This window comes from Gossypium hirsutum, chromosome D08, assembly GCF_007990345.1.
Source record: "Gossypium hirsutum isolate 1008001.06 chromosome D08, Gossypium_hirsutum_v2.1, whole genome shotgun sequence".
Lineage (NCBI taxonomy): Eukaryota > Viridiplantae > Streptophyta > Magnoliopsida > Malvales > Malvaceae > Gossypium > Gossypium hirsutum.
Window position 1 is genome coordinate 12,022,330 of NC_053444.1, and position 12,103 is coordinate 12,034,432.

The 12,103-nt window shown below is 36.4% G+C and overlaps 2 protein-coding genes across 2 annotated transcripts; both read right to left on the bottom strand.

The window, feature by feature from the left end:
- Window positions 1-14: 14 nt before the first annotated feature.
- LOC107918525 (monothiol glutaredoxin-S9) lies at window positions 15-708 on the bottom strand. The gene has a single exon (XM_016848102.2). The coding sequence runs from the start codon at window positions 508-510 to the stop codon at window positions 205-207; it is 306 nt and encodes a 101-aa protein (XP_016703591.1). The 5' UTR covers window positions 511-708; the 3' UTR covers window positions 15-204.
- Window positions 709-10,931: 10,223 nt separating this feature from the next.
- On the bottom strand, window positions 10,932-11,819 carry LOC107907734 (uncharacterized). The gene has a single exon (XM_016835062.1). It carries the CDS (start codon window positions 11,817-11,819, stop codon window positions 10,932-10,934), a length of 888 nt encoding a protein of 295 aa, XP_016690551.1.
- Window positions 11,820-12,103: the final 284 nt, after the last annotated feature.

Consider the following 12,103-nt stretch of genomic DNA (forward strand, 5'->3'; position numbering starts at 1 on the left):
AAAGCAGAGAAAAGTATATAAAGTAAACTTCATTAAGAAGTAGAAAAAGACTACATATACCAATGCTAAGATGACACATGATAGAACATAGAAATAAAACTACACATGCAGACTACACAATACGTACAGCTCACTAGAGAGACCACTGATTTTGAGCCAACTTATTTCTTTCAATGTTAATTGAAGGAGTAATTTGTATTTAGTTTAGCACAAAGCCTGATATGGCCTCAGCAAAGGGATCAGCCCTCCTCCTAAGTGGAGGGACATGACTTCATTGGTGGATCCCACCAGCTTTCCACCTATGAAGACCGCCGGAACCGGCGCTTTGCACCCCAACCTCATGAGGGCTCTCTCCATTTCTCGGCCTTCAGGGTCTTGGTCGATCTCATGAATTGTTGGGGTTACCCCAAGCTCTTGGAATAGAATTTTGACAGCATAACATAGGCAACATGAGCTCTTGCTGAATAGCACTACCCCTCTCTCTGTGGCCAATCTCATCACCTTGTCCATGTTGAATCCTGATATTCACAATGTAATTTGCTTAAAGAAAGTCTGTACCACGGGACGAAGAAAATGTTTAAGTTCGGAGAAGCCCCGGCTTGGTACCGATTTCACTTCAAAGACCGAATTCCGGCTGCACTCGATCCAATGGTGGTGGTAGATTGGAGTTTGTGAGGGTGAAGTGGGGAAGACAGAAAGGAGTCCAAAGCTTTTTTGGACTTGACTTGGGAACTTAAGCTCCCATGGTAGAGTATTTATAGGGACATCATAGAGGGACATCATAGAGTAAACTTCTCTGTTTGAACAAGAACTCCAAAAAAACACCCTGCTTTACTTAGATGCTAAAACGAATAAAGGTACTTTATATGATGGAGACTACTGTGTTCCCATAGCTACGGGCTCAACAAGTTGGAAGGGAAATTTTCTGCTAAAAGTGATCAACTGTAAGCAGCCTATAGCTATAGGAATCTGATATAAACCCTTACGTAAACCTGATTTAGCAATCTACGTGTTTAGCCTACTAACCAAGTATTTTACCTTTTGTTTGTAGATTTCATGGACTTCCAATACTTTCTAATTCCAATCAAGATTTAACGAAAGTAGAAAATATTCTGAGGCTTGCTAGTCAATTAAGACCAGATTCTCACAATCGTCTCCTTTGAACCCTATTTGCAGAAAGATTGCGAATGAGATCGCGAACGTGATGGCTTTCGGTGGCTGTAGATCTTTGTATTGCGCCCCACCAACTTGTATGATTCTTCCCACATGTGAGCACACAGATAGGCATAGTCTCACTTCATGCATAGCGTTGCTGCTCTTTTCAGACAGTGCCATCCCACGAGCGAGTGAGCCTGTGAACGGCAAAGGACCGCACATGTTCCTTCGTCACGGTGGGACAGGACAGGATTCTCCATTCTTTAACTGTATGGCTTGCTGCAAAAAAACTATATGTAATTGGCTTTAAAGAAATTAAGCATTGCTGAAGAGCATCCATGAGGTGGGTACAGTTAAGGAAAAATCATGAGGACCTTAACAAATGATGCATCTGGATGAGTGTCCACAAATCTAGGAACTTCAATGCATGATAAAAAAACAAGTTTTTGGCCTTTAAGATGTAGATGGGAATGAATAGAATGGATGCATAAAAAGGTCCAGTTCCTTCCTTTTGTCTCTCAGATAAGGCCATATACACTATAAGTTGTCAACGTGGTGGCAGTGCCAGAAAGTAAGGAACCAACTAATTTGATGCCAGTTTTAAAATCAATTTAACACCTTGAAACAAAACTAATGAAAATCTGCAAAACCCTCAAGAAATTTCATCAGCTTGAGGGTGATTCTGCAGTAGTCTATTTCATAAATTTGTTCCTTCATATGTTTATGAAACATCCATGGAATTTGAAGCATGCACCAATAAACATGTAGGATTATATGAAAAGTTTGCCATTTGAGTAGGCAAGTTGTGTTTCTTTTTTTCTAGATCATTTCTAGAATCTGATGGCCTTTACATATATAAGCGTTTGTTTAAATGATCCATCTACATTAAAGGATATGGCATCTTTTGCTAAGCCTTCAAATCTTCCACGTAAGAATGCAGCTGGATCATGGTCAAACGCATTAATTTCAGGGTGGCACCAAGGCCCAAGCTCATAAAAAAGGTGTCTTGATGCTTCAACCAATGCTATTTATAAAAAGCATCTTAAAGAAACAAAAAAATAAATTAATTTCCTTTATTAAATTCACATTCAATTAATTTCTTTTTGTTAATAAAAAATCAATTAAGCTTTTTTGGTAACAATTTGTATTTTTATCACGCTCATCATTAAAATTGACAAACAAATAAAAAATTGACACGTGATAACTTATAGTTTAATCTTTATACTTTTCATAAAAATTATTAAAAATAAAAAAATTATAAATTGATATAAATATATAAAAATCATAAATATTTATAAATATTATAAAAAATAAAAATCGAATAAATTATAAAAAATTATAAAATTAATAAAACATATTTTAAAATATTTAAAATTTTATAAAAACGTATATGTAACACCTAACTCATTCACCAGATTCGAGATCTGAGATGACACATTCGTTGCCAAAGTAACTACAACTTCATTTGCATATAATATAAACAATTACACAAGTCATTAGGTTCAATACTTAATTATAATATGTTATTTAATCAAATCCAGGTTATAAATGAGCTTACGAAAGCTCTTATGAAGAACTTGTAACGACTCGATTTTCAATAGTATCAGAAAATACAATTTTAGAACCCCATTTCCATAAATCGAGCCCGTAAATATAAAATAATAATATTTACGGAGTTAATATAACAATATATTGAGGAATGGTTGAGTAATTGTAACATCCCGATTTTGGGCCTAGTCGGAACAATGGTTTCGGGACCACAAATCCGATGAGTAAAAATTTATTTTTACTATATTTTATGGACTACAATTTCACAAAATGATTTCATGAAAAATTCGTTCAAAAATTTCAACGTTTGGGCGCTCAATTTAGTCAAAAGGACTAAATTGTAAAAAAGTGCAAAAGTTGAGTTCTACATGTTAGAGGTGTCCAATTGTTATGAAATTTTAAATTGGAGGTCTTTATATGGTAATTATACCATTGGTTAAGTTATGGACAAAAATAGACACGAGATAAGTGAAATAGGAAATTTTTAAGTTAGGGGCATTTTGGTAATTTGGTAATTAAAATTAATTAAAGGGGAAAAATGGCAAATTGTGGTCATCTTCTTCATTTGGCCGAAATTAGCAAGGGTGGAAGCCATAGTTAGGGTTTTCAAGCTTCCAAGCTCCATAGTAAGTGATTCCAAGCCCCGTTTTTAATGTTCTTTACGTTTTTGAAGCCACGGTAACTTGATTTAGCTTATTCTAGCAATAATTTAACCTAGGGTTCATATTTGGAAAAATACCCATAGGTGAAATATGTTTATTTTGATGTTTTATGGTAGATTATGAAGCTTGAAATTATGTTAAACAACTTTTGCTAAGCGATTTTAAGTGAAAACGAGTAAAACGACATAATTGGTAAAAATGAATATTCATAAGTAAGTGTTAGAGTGGGAATTTGATGTTGCCATAGAAGAGAAAACTTTTTAGCATGTCATAAAACATAAGAATAAGGGATGAAGTTTAATTCCCGAGCTTTGAGGCAAAAGTATAATTATGCAAAAGTTTAGGGGCAAAATTGTAATTTTTCCAAAGTTTGAGTCAAGGATTGTTTTAATGAATGTGAGTATTAAATAAGATAAATTTTCTATTATAGATCAAGAATAAAGAAATTCGGGGTTAGACCAAGGAAAGAAAAAGGTTGAAGACTAAGTTGATAGATTTGGCCATATTTTGTACCAAGGTAAGTTTACGGTAAATAAATGCAACATTTTGATAATTATTATTAATTCTATTATTTTTCAGAAATTATGTATTTATTTCATGAAAATATCTAATGTTGACTTAAGTATGAGGTGACAGAGAATCAGTGATAAAAGCCCTGTTGAAAAATTGGGAATGTATCGGATACAAATGTCATGACATTAAGGGAATGAGATCCCATGTAAGACCATGTCTGGGACATGTCATTGGTATCATTGAGATTATGAGAGGTCCCATGTAAGACCATGTCTGGGACATGGTGTTGGCACCAAGATGAGAGGTTCCCCGTAAGACCATGTCTGGGACATGGCATGGGCACCGATATGAGAACTCCCATGTAAGACCAGATATGGGATATGGCATTGGCAATACAGAAAACATCCCATGTAAGACTATGTCTGGGACATAGCTTTGGCATGTATTATCAGACAAGAGACCCGAGTATCCTTAGCATTCCAAGTGATTCAACGGGCTAGTAAATAGACCATGTTACATGAAAGTTCAGATAAAAGCATAATAATAAATTCAGGTGAGTTATAAGTATTGAGAATATCTCAGTTATTAGTTGAGAAAGAAATTTCAGCAAGGGAGGAGTAAGTTATAATCATGAGTTATTTAAGTAAGCAAGTAAGTAAACAAGTGAGTAAGTAAAGAAGCGAGTAAAGATTCTAATGTTTGATGAAATTTATGAGTATGATTATTTATGATAAATGTTGTTATTTATTTACTTGTAAAATTACTAAGCTTTATGCTTACTTTCTTTATTTTCCTTATTTTTATAGTATCGCCAAGTCAGTTCAAGGATCACAAGGACGTCGGAGTTCGTCTCACACTATCTACAGACATCTCGGTATTATGTGATTTCGAAACATGTAAAGCTATGGCATGTATAGAGACTTAGTCATTTTGAGTGTGTCTATATGATATGGCTAATGGTTAGCTATTAAAATGGCTAAGTAAGAATATGTTTGGTATTATGAATGCCTATGTGATAGTTTATACCTAGAAATTATGAAAGAGTAAAAATTTGCAATGAAATAGTTTTGAGACAGCAGCAGTGATGTGACTTTGAAAAATCACCAAGGATAGTATAAAATGAATTAGAGAGTGAATGATATATAATTAAATCTTACCGAGTCTATTTTTATAGAAAAATAACGGTGTGGGTAAAGGAATTTTATATTCTAATATATTTAAATTTTGGTTAGACAGGGTCAGAATGGTTTTTGGAGTCCTTTGTTCTGACTTTAGAAAATCATTAAAAATTATAAAAAAAATTATTCTGAGTTATAAATTATATTTCTAGATTCCTTAGTGAGTCTATTTTCTGTAAAAACAAGTTAGAACACCATATGAAAATCATACAATGAGAAAATTTATTTTTAGTGAATAAAGGTCAGAATCATCAAGCAGTGAAACAGGGGAGACTTTAATGAATAAACTGTACTAATTGGCTAAACCAAAAATTCTAAAAATTTTATGGTAAGATAATATATGAGTCTAGTTTCAGGGAAAATTTACAGATCTAAATTTTGGATTTTGTAACTCGAGTTATAATTAAATTAGTGACTGCTATGCAGGTGCACAGCATTATGGTGCACAGTGAAATAAATTTTAAAAGCAAATTTTTATGCCCCGAACTAATAAGTTAAGTAAAGTAATGCCCCATGCTCAACTCCGGCAACGGTCTCAGGTAAGGGGTGTTACAATAATTTAGCTGATAAAATACTTAAGTAAAGCTCAGATACTAAATTGTAAAAAGTTCAATTGCTATTGAGTTTTAATTAAGAAAAAGCATGATGACCTATATGGTGATTAACCGATGGGTCAAAATGGTTATTGAATTATTTTTAAATAAGAGATAGTGGTTGATGATGACAATTCCACTAAATATGATTATTGGTTAGTTTGAGTTAATTAAGTCATGATTACATTAATTAGGTTAGATTGATTAAGCTTTAATCAATATATATACTAAATTTATAATAACTCGATTTCATCGGTGTTAAAAAAAGCGATTTTAAAACTCTATTTTCGTAAATAGAGTCCTTAAATATTTAAATATGAATATTTACGGAGTTATTATAAAAGTATATTAATGTTTGGCCCATCAATTTTGTTAATTAATTGCTTAATTATGGTACATGGACTAAATTGTAAAAGTCCAATCGCTATAGGTTTTTAATTGACCAAAGGCTTGAGGACTTAAATTACAATTAGCCAAAGGTCCAAAATTGAAATTAAACCATTTTTTAATATTGTAATATCTCATTTTTCAGTGGTACAGGAAACGATGGTTTCGGAACCTCCCCTGTCTTTCGATGATCGAGTCAGTAAATATTATTTTATAATGTTTACAATTTTATTATAGAGTTAAATTAATTCTTGGTCCAATCATTTTAATGATTGAATAGCTAATTATGCAACACCCTAAACCTGACCTAGACATCTAGCCCAGATTTAGAGAGTTACATCATCAATTATCGATTCCCACACAAACCATACAATAAAACTAACCATGTTTCACATAATATACATCACAAAAGAAAATTAAGTATATAAATTTTCCAAAGTCATACTGTTATAATTTATCGAAACTCCTAATATACTAATTAAAGAGAAAAACGCTTGACCGAGCTCCCGTGGCACCGACCTGTTCAAGACTGGGGACCACCTGAAATCCAATCAATAACAAAATGAGTTGTGAACTCAGTGCGAAAAGGAAGTTTATTTAATTAATGCTTGCTTATAAAGTAGTTCCAATTTCAACGATTTGGCTCGTTACAGAAGTAATACCATTTCAGATTTAGAGTAGATCAGTTACATATATATATATGCAATTTCAGTTCATATATGGTACAGATCAGATTCAGATACAACATTCTTATCCCCGTCCGCTACATATTGTCTTCAACCATCCCAACACACTATTATGGACATTCAATGCCCAACCAAACATGCACACATTTAGAGTGTTCGTTGACACTTTTACAGATACGGAGCTTAGTTGCTAGATTAGTATGTGACAAGCACCAGAATCAGAGTAATACTCATTGTGGCGTAGCCACGATTTCATAACAGACTTCTTTCCCCTTCACAATATCCCAACCTATGCCGATGCAGAAACACAAATAACCGTAACATGTATTCAGTCATTCTAACTCATTACACAATTAAATAAGACAGTTCAATATCAAAGCAAGTATTATAGAACACATATAATTATGTTGCTTACAGATCAGTCTCAGAGTATCAGACAGTTCTCATTAATCAAATTCGATCATTCGTACATTAAGGAAGTTGGTATCAATATTAAGTAACATTCACGACCTTGAAAACAACTTACGGGCCCAAATGACCTGCCACACGGCTAGGTTACACGCCCATGTGCCTTGCCCGTGTGGTTCCGAAGCATAAACAGTGAGTTACACAGCCTGGACACACGTCCGTGTCCCTACCCGTGTGACTCACACAATAAAAGAAAAATAAAAGAAAAGGAGGAGAGCTGGAAAAGAACATAAACTTTAGAAAAAAAAACAAAAAAGAAGATACGATAGAAATTCTTTAGACTATTTTAAGTTAACCACCATCCCACCTTCTTGCAAAAAAAATATTTCCTAACGCATACGATGGGATTTGAACTCAGGACTAGACAAAATACAGACAGATGCTTAACCGGTGAACCAGTAGGCTCATTCTTGACATTGATTTACCTAGAATTGGACTTAACTACGAAACATATGGATGAAGGTGGTTTTAAAAACAATAACAAAACTTTTAATGATGCAACTCGAACTTCAGACCTTAAACATAAAAGTAGGGCACAAAACCAGAGATGCAAAAATCTAATTACTGCAAATTCTCACAATTAAATTCTTAAAAATTTTGGGGCGTTGTAACTCTCTCCCCCTAAAAGAAATTTCAGCCTCAAAATTTTACCTGAGTCAAATAAATACAGATACAGTAGGCGGATCGATTCTTTAGGTTCCCACGTGGCTTCCTCTGTACCGTGGTTTTTCCACAGAACCTTTACTAGAGGAACAGTTTTCTTCCTCAGCACATTAACATCACATTCTAATATCTGGACAAGTTCTTCTTCGAATGTTAAATCTGGTCGCAATTCGATTTCATCGATAGGAACAATATGCGATGCATCAGTTCAATACTGCCTCAACATCGAGACATGAAACGCATCATGAATTCGTTCCAATTCTGACGGTAACTCCAACTGATACACAATAGGTCCAATATGCTTCAGAATACGGTAAGGTCCAATGAACCTTGGGAGTACCTTTAGAAACACTTGATCACCTATTGAAAATTCAGTATCCCTTCTTTTTAAATCCGCATAAAACTTCTGTCGATCAGAAGCTGCTTTCAGGCGATTATGAATCACTTTCACAATGTTCTCAGTTTCAGAAACTAGCTCAAGACCCAAAATACGACGTTCATTTAATTCTGTCCAACATAGCGTAGTACAACACTTACGAGCATATAAGGCCTCATAGGGTGCCATATGAATACTAGAATAAATGCTATTATTATATGCAAACTCCGCCAACTGTAGGTACTCTTCCCAACTACCCTTGAAATCTATCATACAACCCCGAAGCATATCCTCTAGGATCTAAATAACTCGCCCTAACTGCCCATCGGTCTAAGGGTGATACGTAGTGTTGAAATTAAGTCGGGTGCTTAAAGCATTGTAGAGTTTCTTCCAAAATCGAGACGTAAATTGCATATCTTTGTTAGAGATGATCGAGATCGAAATTTCGTGTAGTCTCACAATTTCAGCGATATACAGTTTAGTTAGCTTCTGTAAAAAGTAATCTATTTGGATGGGAATGAAGTGGGCCGTTTTGGTCAGTCGATCAACGATGACCCAAACTGAAGCTTTCTTAACGGAGGTTAAAGGCAACCCCCTAACAAAATCCATTGTTACCCGCTCCCATTTCCATTGTGGAATCTTAACTGGTTGAAGCAATCCGGAGAGCAACTAATGTTCGGCCTTAACTTTTTGACATGTCAGACAGTGGCATACAAAAGTGACTACTTCCTGTTTCAGTCCGAGCCACCAATAAAGCTCTCAGAAATCTCGATACATCTTGTTCACACCAGGATGCATAACATAGGGACTATTATGTGCCTCCTATAGGATCGAATGCCTTAACTCCTTGTCATTGGGTACACAAATCCAACCTTTGAAGCATTACACATTATCGCTATTAAAGCTAAAATCGAAAGTCTTGTTTGAACCAACATGTTGCAATCGCTGAACTAAGGACTCATCGTTCAATTGCTTAGCTCGAATCTACTCTACCGAAATCTGTTTGACCTGTAATTCTACCAACAGTCCCTTATCCTCAACCAAACTCAGACGAGCTAACATTGCTCTCAGATCAGTCATCGCTCTACAACTAAGGCCATCGGCTACCACATTAGCCTTACCCGGATGGTATTCTATCGTGCAATCGTAATCTCTAAGTAGCTCAACCCATCGACATTTCCGAAGATTTAACTCTTTTTAGGTTAACAAATATTTGAGACTTTTGTGATCGGTGTAAATAATACACTTTTCAGCATACAGATAATGTCTCCAGATTTTTAGTGCAAACACAACTGCAACCGGTTCAAGATCATGCCTCAGATAGTTACCCTCGTGTGTCTTAAGTTGTCGCGACACGTAAGCGACCACCTTACTGTCTTGCATAAGCACACATCCTAACCCAACATGTGAAGCATCAGTGTATACCACAAAACAAACTTGAGCTTATCGAAACTACAGTGTTGTGCCTCAGACCACACAAATGGAGTACTTTTACGCAACAGCTTCATCAGAGGTGACGCAATCAGAGAAAATCCTTCGACGAACCTTCAGTCGTAACCGGCTAAACCCAGGAAGCTACGAAGCTTAGATATATTTTTCGGTTGTTTTCAATCAACAATAGCTTCTATTTTATTGGGATCAACTCGGATCCCTTCCATCGTCACAACATGACCTAGAAAAGTGACTTCCTGCAACCAAAACTCACACTTACTAAACTTGGCATATAACTATTTTTCTCGAAGTATCTGAAGTACAATGCGAAGATGATCATTATGCTCAATTTTAATTTTAGAGTAGATAAAAATATCATCGGTAAAAACCACTACAAATTAATCCAAGTACGGTTGAAATACCTAATTCATTAAATCCATAAACGCTGCCGGGACATTCGTAAAGTCGAAAGGCATCACTAGGAACTCGTAATGTCCGTAACAGGTCCTAAAGGCGATTTTGTACACATCAGTTTCCTTGACTTTGAGCTGATGGTAACCGGAGTGTAAATCAATTTTGGAGAAAACAGATGCTCCTCGAAACTGGTCGAACAAATCATCAATCCTTGGTAACGAGTACTTATTTTTTATTGTTAACTTGTTTAATTACCAGTAATCTATGCACATTCTCATCGACCCATCTTTATTCTTAACAAACAATGCTGATGCCCCTTACGGAGACATACTCGGTCGAATAAATCCCCTATCAAAGAGTTCTTGAAGCTGTGTTTTTAGTTTGGTCAACTTTTTTGGTGCTATTCGGTAAAGCGCAATAGACATTGAAGCAATACCTAGTAAAAAATCAATTCCAAACTCCACCTCTCTATCCAAAGGTACTCCAGAAAATTCCTCGAGAAAGACGTCTAGAAATTACCTCACAGTGTGGATATCTCCCACTGAAAGTTTTACGGGAACAGAATCGGATATGTAAGCAAAGTATGCCTCACACCTCTTTCGGACTAACTTATTTGCTATAAGAACGGAGATTACATTAGAGAGGTAATCTCGATGCTCACCAACCATGACCACCTCGTCATTCTCATTCAATCTCAGAGTAACCCTCTTGGTTGCACAGTCTAGACTGGCCCGATACTCAACGAGCCAATCCATTCCCAGAATTAAATCGAACTTATTACAGGGTAATTCTATTAAATTAGCTGAAAATACCATACCCTGGAGCTCTAAGGTTACCCGTCTGTATACTCTGTCAACTCAAATTGACTGGCCCAAAGGGCTAATCACAGAAAACTCTCTAACAATATTCTCAATAATTAAACCCAGATTTACAGAAACAACACTAGCTATGTATGAGTGAGTAGGATCAATATCAATGAGAGCATAATACGGAACATAATGAATAAAAAAGGTACCTACAATGACATCAACATCATCGCTCTCCTCACAGCGTTTCGCTGCATAAACCAGTGCCGGCTGACGAGCCTCAACTTGACCTGCACCTCTGTCCGGTGCTCTGTGTCCTCTCCTAGATCTATTACCACCCCTACCATTACCAGTACCGCGACCTCTGAATGGTTGAAAAACCTCTTTCAGAGACCGAACAGAATTTGGAGCCGGAGTTTGTGCCGCAGTTGGCACTAAGTTTGGTTGACGGGGGCAATCCCTAACTCGATGCTCCATGGACCCGCAACAGAGACACACTCCTAACTTCCTCCAACACTCGTCTGGATGGCGCTTCCCACAATAACCGCACAACTGAATCTTAGTCACTACGGCTGGTACCTCGGCCCTTGGGAGCCTATCAAATCTCGCTCGCTTCTTAGGACGCTGACTAGAACTAGAGGGACTCGAATCCTTCTTAACCTTATTCTGATAATTCTTACGGTCACGCCGCTCGCGCTGAGTACACTTTACTTCTTCTACTATCTTTGCTTTGTCAACTGAGACTGCAAAAACTAGCTCTCTCTGAGGAGCTATTAGAACCCGTAGATTATATCTTAGCCCTTCCTCAAACCTCACACACTTGTCATAGTCAGGCGCTACCAAAGTCCTTGCATACCTACTCAGTCGCAGGAACTCGGTTTCATATTTAGCCACAGATCGACCGCCCTGAACTAGGCTCATGTCGACAAGCTTCAACATAACTCGCCCCACATACTTACCTTGGAAGGTGTTCTTGAAATAATATCAGTTAGCCTGGTCGGGCAAGGCACCTTATTCAACTGTCAGCCACTACTGATAAGCTTCGTCCCGGAGTAGGGACACATCACCCTTCAATTTTTGAGTGGGAGTACAGTTAAGATTTGTCATAATGCGCTCGGTAGACTCGAGCCAATACTTAGCAATAGTAGGAAAAACTTCTATAACGCCCTTGAATAGTTCAACCCCATTCGATTGGAGTTATTTAGTAATCGACCCTCGACTTC